This window comes from Pseudophryne corroboree, chromosome 6 (assembly GCF_028390025.1).
Source record: "Pseudophryne corroboree isolate aPseCor3 chromosome 6, aPseCor3.hap2, whole genome shotgun sequence".
Taxonomy (NCBI): Eukaryota; Metazoa; Chordata; class Amphibia; order Anura; family Myobatrachidae; genus Pseudophryne; species Pseudophryne corroboree.
The window spans coordinates 14,100,362-14,116,505 of record NC_086449.1 but is presented as its reverse complement, the minus strand read 5'-3'; the positions used below and the strand labels follow the sequence as shown (position 1 = coordinate 14,116,505).

Below are 16,144 nucleotides of genomic sequence, written 5' to 3'. Positions count from 1 at the left end.
CATGACCTTTATTCCCACAGTACAAACACAAACCCTGCTGTCTCCTCCGCGTCTTCTCACGCGAGGAAAGGCAGGTAGCCCCAATCTGCATAGGCTCCTCGGAATATTCCTCAGAGTCTGAGGTTCTCTTGGGAAAAAAGGAAACTGCGGTCTCCCTTTCAAGCCTATGCTCTCTCAGCCGTCTATCCACCCGGATGGATAACTGCATGAGGTGATCTAAGCTATCAGGCGAGGGATATTGTACCAGTTGGTCCTTTATCTGGTCAGAAAGGCCCCTTCGGTACTGGTTTCTCAGGGCTGGGTCATTCCACTGAGTATCATGAGCCAACCTCCGAAACTCCGTACTATAAACCTCAGCTGGCCGTCGCCCTTGCTTAAGAACCGTAATCTGAGCCTCGGCTGAAGCCATCTTGTCAGGGTCATCATACAAAATGCCCAGTGCCGTAAAAAAAGCATCAACACTTTTAAGCGACGGACAGTCAGGCTGCAACCCATATGCCCAGACCTGTGGGTCTCCTTGTAGCAAGGAAATCACCATGCCCACCCGCTGAATCTCCGACCTAGAAGACTGGGGCCTAAGCCTGAAATATAGCTTACAGCTCTCCTTGAAACAAAAGAACTGCGAGCGATCTCCAGAAAAACGATCCGGGAAATTTACTTTCGGCTCCTTAACCCCTGAACATGCCGCTGCTGCTGCGGGAGCTCCACTAGCGGCCTGCGGGGTGTTCATTTTAATGGACATTGCATTAAATTGTCGAGTCAGGACCTGCACCTGATCGACCACCTGTTGCAAAGTATTTTGAGGGGTATGCTTCATATTCCCACAAAATTTCAACAGGAGTAGGGCTGCTGAATATGTTACGCACACCAGTGCTAACAGGAGTATACCGGTGTATGAACAGAGAGGGATGCGAAGAAAACGAACTCACAGACAGTATAACATAACATACACAGGAGGTGATGGAATAACTAATAAACACAAAGTGAACGTAGAAGCCCAAAGGCTCAGGAACTGGGTGTCTCCCTAGTGTCAGGAATGCTCAGATGGAATAGAGTGGACAATGAAGCGAGATGTAGTGATTTAACATGTGGAGCACCCGAAATGATGTTGCTAAGAGCAATAGAAAAAACCCCAAAGGGTTACCAACGGGTGTGGGAATAAACTCCTTGGTCAGAGATAGAAATATAGACACAAGGAGAGTATCCACAATCCTAACCCCCACTTGCAGGGCACAGGTTCAGCTTATTGCCACTAAACTGACATACTCTCCTTGTGTCTATATTTCTATCTCTGACCAAGGAGTTTATTCCCACACCCGTTGGTAACCCTTTGGGTTTTTTTCTGTTGCTCTTAGCAACATCATTTAGGGAGACACCCAGTTCCTGAGCCTTTGGGCTTCTACGTTCACTTTGTGTTTATTAGTTATTCCATCACCTCCTGTGTATGTTATGTTATACTGTCTGTGAGTTTGTTTTCTTCGCATCCCTCTCTGTTCATACACCAATATACTCCTGTTAGCACTGGTGTGTGTAACACTGACAGGATGAGCAGGTGCTTTTATGCTGCGGCGGCTGCTGGTTCCAGGGGAAGAAAGTTATTACATATGTTCCATAGGCTTATTATATAGATAAATGGTACAGCAAATTGCTATTAGTTCGAAAAAGAGAGACAAAATTTTAAGTAAAAATGTGTCAGTGGGGCATAGTTATGTGACACTTGCACATGGGACTGTGATCTGTTTAACATCTTACTTTGGTGAAGTGTCATAGAGTGTCCCATCCACCCATTTCCAGCTGCCGTCCTGATCTGTTAGACCGATCCAAATTATTAGGTCCCGGGTCATCCGACCTACATAATCCTTCATGAAGAATAGAAATAGAGGATAGTACATATTTACAGTAATTGCACATTCATCTATATTCTACATAAAGTACAAGGGCACTCTAACACATAAAATGTTCTCCAATCCCTAACTACTGTAAATTTACTTATACACCAATATCTATACTACTCTCATCTCCCACAGCTACTTATACACCCGTCTCTGTAGACAACGTGTTTGTTGCAAAGAGGCAACAAAAAAGATATATTGCTTTTTGGAGCACTCTTTTATAACAAGTTTGATATGTAATTTGATATGATTGTAATACTTAAAACGTAACCTTTAATTCTTGCTCCTAAAATAGAAGGGGTTTTTCTGAGTAACATCAATTTATATGTAAATGTAACTCTGTTAATGCATTCATATATTTGCATCCCCCTATACATATACATCGTAAATTAAATCAATGCTTCATACGTGGTAAAAATATATTAATCAAAATGATCAGTAGTGACCCATAATTGGATAATCATTAATAACCCATGATTGGATAAATACATTCATAAATCTCAATATATTAGATAAATTCATAAATCTCAATATATTAGATAAATTCATAAATCTCAATATATTAGATAAATTCATAAATCTCAATATGTGTATAAGTCACAGCCTGTATGGTTTTAGCTGTCAAAATTCAAGTCCAGCGTTATTTTCAGCTCTGTGCACCTGTAACATACGGCCTGTATCAAAAAAATGTATCAATGCTAGTCATGTGTCATATTATACCAGACTCCTAAATACATGTTACATATATCTAACATTGACATTAATATAATACACCTTATACCATTGACCTGTCTTTCCTAGCGCTCACCTGTCTCCTGCTGGCGAATCTAGATCCTGCAATGCCTTTGGTAACAGGACCCACCTAACACCATGTACGGGATGACAGAGTGACGCTGAATCTACTTCTTCCATCAGTCCGGCAATAACCCTTACTCTCACCCAATATCCGCTCCATGAAGATACGGGGCAGCAGATGAGGGGGACGGCATCTCGGATTGTACTTTCTCTCATGATTATTATCCTCTATGGATGTCATTTTGTTATATGTCATGTCATTATATAAAAACACTTTTTTATATGATTTACATCATTGGCACCTATGATTACAGCAGTAGTTTGTTGCACAGTGGTAAGAATTGTTGAACTACACCGGTGTTTATTTGTCTAAACTGCCACTTCATCCAACAATGGGATATTTATTACCATCGACTCACTTGATGTTTAATGTGTTACAATGCATGACTTATTGTCATGACTGAGGTTTTGTGAACCCGGTGTAGTGAAGTCTGTGCGGGCGACTGGAGGATTAAGTGAATACTACCACTGACCTGGTTTGGAAATGTTGTGGACTCAAGGATTCTTCCGATGACTGGGAAGAGGAACCGCGGCAGAGATGGCCGAATCTAGGCTCTCCTCATACAGGATTAGGTCGGCAGACAGGAAGCACGTGGGGGCGCTGAAGGTCTCCTGAAAGACAGAACTGGAAAGGCACTGAGGTGCTTGGGGACACTGAGGTGCTTGGAGACACTGAGGTGCTTGGAGACACTGAGGTGCTTGGAGACACTGAGGTGCTTGGAGGCACTGGGGTGCGTAGAGACACTGAGGTGCGTAGAGACACTGAGGTGCGTAGAGACACTGAGATGCGTAGAGACACAGAGATGCTGAGACACGGAGGTGCTGGAAGCACGGAAATGCTGAGGCACGGAGGTGCTGAGATACTGAGGCACGGAGGTGCTGGAAGCACGGAGGTACTGAGACACTGAGGTACTGAGGCACGGAGGTGCTGGAAGCACGGAGGTACTGAGGCACGGATGTACTGAGGCACAGAGGTGCTGGAAGCACGGAGGTACTGAGGCACGGAGGTACTGAGGCACGCAGGTGCTGGAAGCAAGGAGGTACTGAGGAGGTATTGAGGCACGGAGATACTGGAAGCACGGAGGTACTGAGGTGCTGAGGCGCTGAGGCACTGAGATGCTGGAAGCACGGAGGTACTGAGGCACGGAGGTGCTGGAAGCACGGAGGTACTGGAAGCATTGAGGTGCTGAGGCACTGAGATGCTGAAAGCACAGAGGTGCTGAGGCACTGAGGCACGGAGGTGTTGGAAGCACAGAGGTGCTGAGGCACTGAGGCACGGAGGTGTTGGAAGCACAGAGGTGCTGAGGCACGGAGGTACTGAGCTCTGGAGATCCCAACTACAACAGTAGTAAAACTGAAACACGACAGCTGTGGTTTTCAGTGGAGAACACGGAATTCAGTACTGTGCCTTTAAGATGAAACATTGCAGCTGTGCCTTTACATTGAGACTCAGGGAAATGGTGACATCAAATGGCAACACACAAGTAAACCAAACGGTAACAAGGGAACAGAGTTTCCACAGGAACTTAGGTACAAAGGTTACCTTAAGGGGGCTCAGCATGAAGACTCACACAAGGCTGTATGTGACACGAGGAACTGGCCCAGATTCTAACTCAGCCTCCTGATTTATACTTCCTGGTCCTTGATGATTGGTGGGCAGGATTAGGTGATGTAGAGAGTCTCAGGCTGGCAGAGGATTGGACAACCCTGGGTTAGGTGAACAGTCACTGTCATGTGACTACTCTAGCCAAGGCTGTGATGTAGAATGAGGCCTAGCAGGCCGAGAGAACACTGAAGCCTGGACTTCTGCAAAACACAGGATGCTGGCTTTTAGACCTAAAGTTCAGATTACTGAATTCAGCCTCACACAGGAGATCACCACAGGTGGAGCTAATTAACTATTACCTCTCAGGCAGAGAACTCAGGAAAACTCAGTGCTGACAAGCTGTTTAACTCTGTGAGTGAAAAGACACAGGATCCAGGACAGATGGCAGGGGTAAGTCACCAAATATAAAACCTACAGTCAGGATTGTGACAGTATCCCCCTCTTCAAGGGTGGACTCCGGACACCCATCTTGAATCTTAGAGGAACTTGAGAAATTCATACAGAAGAATTTAGGACCTTCGTTGATGCAGATTCCAAAGGTTTAGGACTAAATTCTTTAACTACGGCGTTACTAAAAGTCTGTAAGTCATGGAACACAGGATCATTACTCTCAAAGAGCATATTGGCCCACTCCAAAGCTCTTCCTCTGAATGCCAGGAACAGATATCGAGTAACATTGGAAGGAGTTACTGCACCTGAAGGATCAGACTCCATCCGAGAGAGAAATTGTTCAACCAGAGCGGCATATTGCAATAAATCTCCATCAAAGTAAATAGGTGGAAAACCATCAGACGAAAGCTTAGAGGATGAAACTGAAGAAAGCTTTTGCTGGACGAGTAGGACTGGATTGGATCTGAGGATACTTGAATTGGCTGAAACCAAAGGAGACTGACCAGGCTGGTCCTGGAGTATTGCTGGACCGGCTGGAACCGGGACGGACTGACCAGGCAGGGCCTGGAGTATAGCTGGACCGGCTGGAACCGGGACGGACTGACCAGGCAGGGCCTGGAATATTGCTGGACCGGCTGGAACCGGGATGGACTGACCAGGCTGGGCCTGGAGTATTGCTAGACCGGCTGGAACCGGGATGGACTGACCAGGCTGGGCCTGGAGTATTGCTGGACCGGCTGGAACCGGGACGGACTGACCAGGCTGGGCCTGGAGTATTGCTGGACCGGCTGGAACCGGGACGGACTGACCAGGCTGGGCCTGGAGTATTGCTGGACCGGCTGGAACCGGGATGGACTGAGCCCTTTCTTCACAGGGCTGAACTAAGGCAGGAGCCCCCTCTTCACGGGGCTGGGCTGAGGCAAGAGCCCCCTCTTCACGGGGCTGGGCTGAGGCAAGAGCCCCCACTTCACGGGGCTGGGCTGAGGCAAGAGCCCCCACTTCACGGGGCTGGGCTGAGGCAAGAGCCCCCACTTCACGGGGCTGGGCTGAGGCAAGAGCCCCCACTTCACGGGGCTGGGCTGAGGCAAGAGCCCCCACTTCACGGGGCTGGGCAGCACTCTGTAGAATCTCTGGCTGGGCAGCACTCTGTAGAATCTCTGGCTGGGCAGCACTCTGTAGAATCTCTGGCTGGGCAGCACTCTGTAGACTCTCTGGCTGGGCAGCACTCTGTAGACTCTCTGGCTGGGCAGCACTCTGTAGAATATCTGGCTGGGCAGCACTCTGTAGAATATCTGGCTGGGCAGCACTCTGTAGAATATCTGGCTGGGCAGCACTCTGTAGAATCTCTGGCTGGGCAGCACTCTGTAGACTCTCTGGCTGGGCAGCACTCTGAAGACTCTCTGGCTGGGCAGCACTCTGAAGACTCTCTGGCTGGGCAGCACTCTGAAGACTCTCTGGCTGGGCAGCACTCTGAAGACTCTCTGGCTGGGCAGCACTCTGAAGACTCTCTGGCTGGGCAGCACTCTGAAGACTCTCTGGGGCTGGACGCTCTGAACCCCTCACTGGGGCTGGACGCTCTGATCTGGGGCTGGACGCTCTGAACCCCTCACTGGGGCTGGACGCTCTGAAGACGCCCCTCCTGGGGCTGGATGCTCTGAAGATGCCCCTCCTGGGGCTAGACGCTCTGAAGACGCCCCTCATGGGGCTGGACGCTCTGAAGACGCCCCTCCTGGGGCTGGACGCTCTGAAGACGCCCCTCCTGGGGCTGGACGCTCTGAAGACGCCTCTCCTGGGGCTGGACGCTCTGAAGACGCCCCTCCTGGGGCTGTGGACACGGACTCCTCTGTGACTGTAAATGGCTTGAACATTCTTCTCTGGACACCCAACTTGGGATAAGGTCTTTTAACCACCGGACTCCAGTCATAACTTTGAGTCTCTCTCAGAAGAGTAGCCTTCTTGATACCCCCGTCAGCAGCAGAAGGATCGGATACTGTGGATGACTTGTAGACATGAGCACTATGATACTGAGATTTGTCACTATTACCTGGCTTGCGAAGAATGCAGTCTTTAACAAAATGACCAGAATTTCCACAGTAAAGACAGAGATGTAGCTCCTTACGCCGCTGACGTTCAGCTTCAGAGAGCTTGGGCCGTGGATAGCTCTGATGAAAAACTTTCCCTTGCGCAGAGGAAGAGACTCTATTAACTGGATGGGACAAAACAGGATCAACAACGTTGGTAGTATTCCTGAGGAGATCAGGCATCACAGAGAGAATACTAGGCAAAAGTTCTTGTAACTGTAGTAACATCTGGTAGAACATCTGCAGTTGGTCAGGAGTCTTAGAGCAGAAGGTCAGAGAATCTCTGGAGGACAAATTCCGCTGCAGACACTGTGCCAATTGATGCTGAGTCGACTCCAGACCTTCCAAGCGTCCTGCAATATTGCTTAGAAGGTCATGCGTCAGACAAACACTTTCCTCCGGGTCCATGTGGCCAGTTCCTACTGTCATGACTGAGGTTTTGTGAACCCGGTGTAGTGAAGTCTGTGCGGGCGACTGGAGGATTAAGTGAATACTACCACTGACCTGGTTTGGAAATGTTGTGGACTCGAGGATTCTTCCGATGACTGGGAAGAGGAACCGCGGCAGAGATGGCCGAATCTAGGCTCTCCTCATACAGGATTAGGTCGGCAGACAGGAAGCACGTGGGGGCGCTGAAGGTCTCCTGAAAGACAGAACTGGAAAGGCGCTGATGAATCAGTGAAGAATACCAGGTTCAACTGTTCTAAAGGGTACGGGGTGCTTGGAGACACTGAGGTGCTTGGGCACACTGAGGTGCTTGGAGACACTGAGGTGCTTGGAGACACTGAGGTGCGTAGAGACACTGAGGTGCGTAGAGACACTGAGGTGCGTAGAGACACTGAGATGCGTAGAGACACGGAGATGCTGAGGCACGGAGGTGCTGGAAGCACAGAGATGCTGAGGCACGGAGGTGCTGAGATACTGAGGCACGGAGGTGCTGGAAGCACGGAGGTACTGAGACACTGAGGTACTGGGGCACAGAGGTGCTGGAAGCACGGAGGTACTGAGGCACGTAGGTACTGAGACACAGAGGTACTGAGGCACGGAGGTACTGAGGCACGGAGGCACTGAGGTACGGAGGCGCGGAGGTGCTGGAAGCACGGAGGTACTGAGGCACGGAGGTGCTGGAAGCACGGAGGTACTGAGGCACGGTGGTATTGAGGCACAGAGGTACTGGAAGCACGGAGGTACTGAGGCACTGAGGTGCTGAGGCACTGAGGCACAGAGATGCTGGAAGCACGGAGGTACTGAGGCACGGAGGTGCTGGAAGCACGGAGGTAATGAGGCACTGAGGTATTGAGGCACCGAGGTACTGGAAGCACAGAGGTACTGAGGCACTGAGGTGCTGAGGCACTGAGGCACGGAGATGCTGAAAGCACAGAGATGCTGAGGCACTGAGGCACGGAGGTGTTGCAAGCACAGAGGTGCTGAGGCACTGAGGCACGGAGGTGTTGAAAGCACTGAGGTGCTGAGGCACGGAGGTACTGAGCTCTGGAGATCCCAACTACAACAGTAGTAAAACTGAAACACGACAGCTGTGGTTTTCAGTGGAGAACACGGAATTCAGTACTGTGCCTTTAAGACGAAACATTGCAGCTGTGCCTTTACATTGAGACTCAGGGAAATGGTGACATCAAATGGCAACACACAAGTAAACCAAACGGTAACAAGGGAACAGAGTTTCCACAGGAACTTAGGTACAAAGGTTACCTTAAGGGGGCTCAGCATGAAGACTTACACAAGGCTGTATGTGACACGAGGAACTGGCCCAGATTCTAACTCAGCCTCCTGATTTATACTTCCTGGTCCTTGATGATTGGTGGGCAGGATTAGGTGATGTAGAGAGTCTCAGGCTGGCAGAGGATTTGACAACTCTGGGTCAGGTGAACAGTCACTGTCATGTGACTACTCTAGCCAAGGCTGTGATGTAGAATGAGGCCTAGCAGGCCGAGAGAACACTGAAGCCTGGACTTCTGCAAAACACAGGATGCTGGCTTTTAGACCTAAAGTTCAGATTACTGAATTCAGCCTCACACAGGAGATCACCACAGGTGGAGCTAATTAACTGTTACCTCTCAGGCAGAGAACTCAGGAAAACTCAGTGCTGACAAGCTGTTTAACTCCGTGAGTGAAAAGACATAGGATCCAGGACAGATGGCAGGGGTAAGTCACCAAATATAAAACCTACAGTCAGGATTGTGACACTTATGGAATAATCAATATGATTTCTAGAATGAATATTCATGTTCAAATCAATAGGGATGTGAAATCATCCATGTAGATTTAGTAAGAATAAACAGTGTTATTATGAGAAGTGCCATCTAGGACTTTTTGGAGTAGAATGAAATTAGCCTGATACATTGGCTTAGAAACCTGTGGGAAAGTGATACAATGTTAGATATATGTAACATGTATTTAGGAGTCTGGTATAATATGACACATGACTAGCATTGATACATTTTTTTGATACAGGCCGTATGTTACAGGTGCACAGAGCTGAAAATAACGCTGGACTTGAATTTTGACAGCTAAAACCATACAGGCTGTGACTTATACACATATTGAGATTTATGAATTTATCTAATATACTGAGATTTATGAATGTATTTATCCAATCATGGGTTATTAATGATTATCCAATTATGGGTCACTACTGATCATTTTGATTAATATATTTTTACCACGTATGAAGTATTGATTTAATTTACAAATGTATATGTATAATTTATTTTTGGGGGATGCAAATATATGAATGCATTAACAGAGTGACATTTACATATAAATTGATGTTACTCAGAAAAACCCCTTCTATTTTAGGAGTAAGAATTAAAGGTTACGTTTTAAGTATTACAATCATATCAAATTACATATCAAACTTGTTATAAAAGAGTGCTCCAAAAAGCAATATATCTTTTTGGTTGCCTCTTTGCAACAAACATGTTGTCTAAATGTTTTGCTCATTTTGATTGCAGGAGCACCTCCAGCATTTCAAAGCTAAAACAACAGAGGAGATAGATATTCATTAGCTGGTTTTTCATTTTTCAATGTATCGTTATTAATGAAACTAATTAATTTATGTCTGGTGCGGGATATACTGTGGAATATCAACCCCGTCTCTGTACACTGCTCTCCCACAATTACTTATACACCCGTCTCTGTACTCTGACCACCCACAGTTACTTATACACCCGTCTCTGTACTCTGCTTTTCCACAGTTACTTATACACCCGTCTCTGTACTCTGACCACCCGCAGTTACTTATACACCCGTCTCTGTACTCTGCTTTTCCACAGTTACTTATACACCCGTCTCTGTACTCTGACCACCCATAGTTACTTATACACCCGTCTCTGTGCTCTGCTCTTCCACAGTTACTTATACACCCGTCTCTGTACTCTGCTCTCCCTAAGTTACTTATACACCCGTCTCTGTACTCTGCTCTCCCTAAGTTACTTATACACCCATCTCTGTACTCTGACCACCCACAGTTACTTATACACCCGTCTTTGTGCTCTGCTCTCCCACAGTTACTTATACACCCGTCTCTGTGCTCTGCTCTCCCACAGTTACTTATACACCCGTCTCTGTGCTCTGCTCTCCCACAGTTACTTATACACCCATCTCTGTGCTCTGCTCTCCCACAGTTACTTATATACCCGTCTCTGTGCTCTGCTCTCCCACAGTTACTTATACACCCGTCTCTGTGCTCTGCTCTCCCATAGTTACTTATACACCCGTCGCTGTACTCTGACCACCCATAGTTACTTATACACCCGTCTCTGTACTCTGACCACCCATAGTTACTTATACACCCGTCTCTGTGCTCTGCTCTTCCACAGTTACTTATACACCCGTCTCTGTACTCTGCTCTCCCTAAGTTACTTATACACCCGTCTCTGTACTCTGCTCTCCCTAAGTTACTTATACACCCCGTCTCTTTACTCTGCTCTCCCACAGTTACTTATACACCCGTCTCTGTGCTCTGCTCTCCCACAGTTACTTATACACCCGTCTCTGTACTCTGCTCTCCCACAGTTACTTATACACCCGTCTCTGTACTCTGCTCTCCCACAGTTACTTATACACCCGTCTCTGTGCTCTGCTTTCCCACAGTCACTTATACACCCGTCTCTGTGCTCTGCTCTCCCACAGTTACTTATATACCCGTCTCTGTACTCTGCTCTCCCTAAGTTACTTATACACCCGTCTCTGTACTCTGCTCTCCCTAAGTTACTTATACACCCCGTCTCTTTACTCTGCTCTCCCACAGTTACTTATACACCCGTCTCTGTGCTCTGCTCTCCCACAGTTACTTATACACCCGTCTCTGTACTCTGCTCTCCCACAGTTACTTATACACCCGTCTCTGTACTCTGCTCTCCCACAGTTACTTATACACCCGTCTCTGTGCTCTGCTTTCCCACAGTCACTTATACACCCGTCTCTGTGCTCTGCTCTCCCACAGTTACTTATATACCCGTCTCTGTACTCTGCTCTCCCACAGTTACTTATACACCCGTCTCTGTGCTCTGCTCTCCCACAGTTACTTATACATCCGTCTCTGTACTCTGCTCTCCCACAGTTACTTATACACCCGTCTCTGTGCTCTGCTCTCCCATAGTTACTTATACACCCGTCGTTGTACTCTGACCACCCATAGTTACTTATACACCCGTCTCTGTACTCTGACCACCCATAGTTACTTATACACCAGTCTCTGTACTCTGATGTCCCACAATTACTTATACACCCGTCTCTGTACTCTGTGCTCCCACAGTTACTTATACACCCATCTCTGTATTATGACCACCCATAGTTACTTATACACCCGTCTCTGTGCTCTGCTCTCCCACAGTTACTTAAACACCCGTCTCTGTACTCTGGTCTCCCACAGTTACTTATACACCCGTCTCTGTACTCTGCTCTCCCACAGTTACTTATACAACCGTCACTGTACTCTGCTCTCCCACAGTTACTTATACACCCGTCTCTGTACTCTGCTCTCCCACAGTTACTTATACACCCGTCTCTGTACTCTGCTCTCCCACAGTTACTTATATACCCGTCTCTGTACTCTGTGCTCCCACAGTTACTTATACACCCATCTCTGTACTCTGCTCTCCCACAGTTACTTATACAACCGTCTCTGTACTCTGCTCTCCCACAGTTACTTATACACCCGTCTCTGTACTCTGCTCTCCCACAGTTACTTATACACCCATCTCTGTACTCTGCTCTCCCACAGTTACTTATACACCCGTCTCTGTACTCTGCTCTCCAGCAGTTACGTATACACCCGTCTCTGTACTCTGCTCTCCCACAGTTACTTATACACCCGTCTCTGTACTCTGCTCTCCCACAGTTACTTATACACCCGTCTCTGTACTCTGTGCTCCCACAGTTACTTATGCACCCGTCTCTGTACTCTGACCACCCACAGTAACTTATACACCCGTCTCTGTACTCTGCTCTCCCACAGTTACTTATACACCCGTCTCTGTATTCTGTTCTCCCACAGTTACTTATACACCCATCTCTGTACTCTGCTCTCCCACAGATACTTATACACCTGACTCTGTACTCTGCTCTCCCACAGTTACTTATACACCCGTCTCTGTACTCTGACCACCCACAGTTACTTATACACCCGTCTCTGTATTCTGTTCTCCCACAGTTACTTATACACCCGTCTCCGTACTCTGCTCTCCCACAGTTACTTATACACCCATCTCTGTATTCTGTTCTCCCACAGTTACTTATACACCGGTCTCTGTACTCTGACCACCCATAGTTACTTATACACCCGTCTCTGTACTCTGCTCTCCCACAGTTACTTATACACCCGTCTCTGTACTCTGCTCTCCCACAGTTACTTATACACCCATCTCTGTATTCTGTTCTCCCACAGTTACTTATACACCCGTCTCTGTACTCTGCTCTCCCACAGTTACTTATACACCCGTCTCTGTACTCTGCTCTCCCACAGTTACTTATACACCCATCTCTGTATTCTGTTCTCCCACAGTTACTTATACACCCATCTCTGTTTTCTGTTCTCCCACAGTTACTTATACACCCATCTCTGTATTCTGTTCTCCCACAGTTACTTATACACCCGTCTCTGTACTCTGCTCTCCCACAGTTACTTATACACCTGTCTCTGTACTCTGCTCTCCAACAGTTACTTATACACCCGTCTCTGTACTCTGACCACCCACAGTTACTTATACACCCATCTCTGTTCTCTGCTTTCAGACTGTTACTTATACAACCGTCTCTGTACTCTGACCACCCATAGTTACTTATACACACATCTCTGTACTCTGCTGTCCCACAGTTACTTATACACCAGTCTTTGTACTCTGACCACCCATAGTTACTTATACACCCATCTCTGTACTCTGCTGTCCCACAGTTACTTATACACCCGTCTCTGTACACTGGTCTCCCACAATTACTTATACAAACATCTTTGTGCTCTGCGCTCCCAGTTACTTATACACCCGTAACTGTACTCTGACCACCTACAGTTACTTATACACCCGTCTCTGTACTCTGCTTTTCCACAGTTACTTATACACCCGTCTCTGTACTCTGACCACCCGCAGTTACTTATACACCCGTCTCTGTACTCTGCTTTTCCACAGTTACTTATACACCCGTCTCTGTACTCTGACCACCCATAGTTACTTATACACCCGTCTCTGTGCTCTGCTCTTCCACAGTTACTTATACACCCGTCTCTGTACTCTGCTCTGCCTAAGTTACTTATACACCCGTCTCTGTACTCTGCTCTCCCTAAGTTACTTATACACCCATCTCTGTACTCTGACCACCCACAGTTACTTATACACCCGTCTTTGTGCTCTGCTAACCCACAGTTACTTATACACCCGTCTCTGTACTCTGTTCTTCCACAGTTACTTATACACCCGTCTCTGTACTCTGTTTTCCAACAGTTACTTATACACCCGTCTCTGTACTCTGACCACCCACAGTTACTTATACACCCGTCTCTGTACTCTGACCACCCATAGTTACTTATACACCCGTCTCTGTGCTCTGCTCTTCCACAGTTACTTATACACCCGTATCTGTACTCTGCTCTCCCTAAGTTACTTATACACCCATCTCTGTACTCTGCTCTCCCTAAGTTACTTATACACCCATCTCTGTACTCTGACCACCCACAGTTACTTATACACCCATCTCTGTACTCTGACCACCCACAGTTACTTATACACCCGTCTTTGTGCTCTGCTAACCCACAGTTACTTATACACCCGTCTCTGTGCTCTGCTCTCCCACAGTTACTTATACACCCGTCTCTGTACTCTGTGCTCCCACAGTTACTTATACACCCGTCTCTGTACTCTGACCACCCACAGTAACTTATACACCCGTCTCTGTGCTCTGCTCTCCCACACTTACTTATACATCTGTCTCCGTACTATGCTCTCCCACAGTTACTTATATACCTGTCTCTGCACTCTTTGCACTTATAATTAGTTTATTTTCCCAATCTTATAATCTTACAGAAATCTTATGCACTCTGCCTTCTTCCTCATATTTAACGATCTCCTGTTCTCCTCATTTGCTCCCTCCTTACTCACCTGTTCTTCTGCGCTGTTAATTACGACCAAATGAGACTTTTTATCTTCACAGTCTTTCTTGGCTCCAGCCCATGTTCGGCTTCCCCTGGACAGGTAATAGCAGCTCATTGCGTAATGAGTCCAGTCAATGCTGCAGAGAGGGTCCTGTGTCCCTGCAGGAATTAATAACGGTTTAGGATCGGATCCTGAAAATTATAGGTTTCTGTTGTGTTTCAGACGTCTAAAGTGGAAAAGTGTTGTAAGAATATTATGTAGTGCGTAATAAAAATCTTTAACTTTGTTTCAGGATGTTAGGGCATGTTTACCAACTATTTTTTTAACGTCTTAACTTCTTTTTGTGTGTTTATATTGAAAAAAATATGTTGCAGAGAAAAAGCAGCTCCTCCAATATCTAGCAGCACTGCCAAAACGAGCCTTGCTTTTTTATTACTTATACTATGGGCTTCTCAGAGGTTACAAATTGATCCTGTGTCTTGGAAGACTCACCTGGTTTGATCCACTTCCCCCACACCACCCCACTTAGGCCAGTGTACTGATGGGGCCTAATATGACAAGAAATGGTGGGGGTAATTCCAAGTTGATCGCGGCAGGAAATATTTTAGCAGTTGGGCAAAACCATGTGCACTGCAGGTGGGGCAGATATAACATGTACAGAGAGAGTTAGATTTGGGTGGGTTATTTTGTTTCTGTGCAGGGTAAATACTGGCTGCTTTATTTTTACACTGCAATTTAGACTGCAGATTGAACTCACCACACCCAAATCTAACTCTCTCTGCACATGTTATATCTGCCCCACCTGCAGTGCACATGGTTTTGCCCAACTGCTAGCAAAGTTCCTGCTGCGATCAACTCAGAATTACCCCCGGTGTTGTATCATTTCCTAGTGTCACCAATTCAAATAGGTTTTATGTTACCAAGAACAGAGTTGTGGAGTCTAAAACACCAGTAGTTTTGCCATGGATTTTGCTGCACATAGGGGGTAATTCCAAGTTGATCGCAGAAGGAATTTAGTTAGCAACTGGGCAAAACCATGTGCACTGCAGGGGGGGGCAGATTTAACATGTGCAGAGAGAGTTAGATTTGGGTGGGGTGTGTTCAATCTGCAATCTAATTTGCAGTGTAAAAATAAAGCAGCCAGGATTTACCCTGTACAGAAATAAAATAACCCACCCAAATCTAACTCTCTCTGCACATGTTATATCTGCCTCCCCTGCAGTGCACATGGTTTTGCCCAGTTGCTAACTAAATTCCTGCTGCGATCAACTTGGAATTACCCCCATAGTTGGTCATTCCGAGTTGTTCGCTCGCTAGCAGTTTTTAGCAGCCGTGCAAACGCTATGCCGCCGCCCACTGGGAGTGTATTTTAGCTTAGCAGAAGTGCGAACGAAAGGATCGCAGAGCGGCGGCAAAGTTTTTTTGTGCAGTTTTAGAGTAGCTCAAAACCTACTCAGCGCTTGCGATCACTTCAGACTGTTCAGTTCCTGTTTTAATGTCACAAACCTGCCCAGCCACGCCTGCGTTTTTCCTGGCACGCCTGCGTTTTTCGAACACTCCCTTGAAAACGGCCAGTTGACGCCCAGAAACGCCCACTTCATGTCAATTACTCTGCGGTTAGCAGTGCGACTGAAAAGCTTCGCTAGACTTTGTGTGAAATTACATTGTTCGTTGTAATAGTACATCGCACGTGCGCATTGCGCTGCATACGCA

At 47.0% G+C, this 16,144-nt stretch overlaps 1 protein-coding gene across 1 annotated transcript in view; it reads right to left on the bottom strand.

The window, feature by feature from the left end:
* LOC134935902 (asialoglycoprotein receptor 1-like) overlaps positions 1–16,144 on the bottom strand; it is a 52,070-nt gene that overhangs the window by 11,673 nt on the left and 24,253 nt on the right. Inside the window, exons 8-9 of the mRNA XM_063930754.1 lie at positions 14,438–14,589; positions 1,753–1,859 (exon numbers count right to left, since the gene is read on the bottom strand). Coding sequence (XP_063786824.1) covers positions 1,753–1,859; positions 14,438–14,589 — 259 coding nt within the window. The remainder of the gene's footprint in view (positions 1–1,752; positions 1,860–14,437; positions 14,590–16,144) is intronic.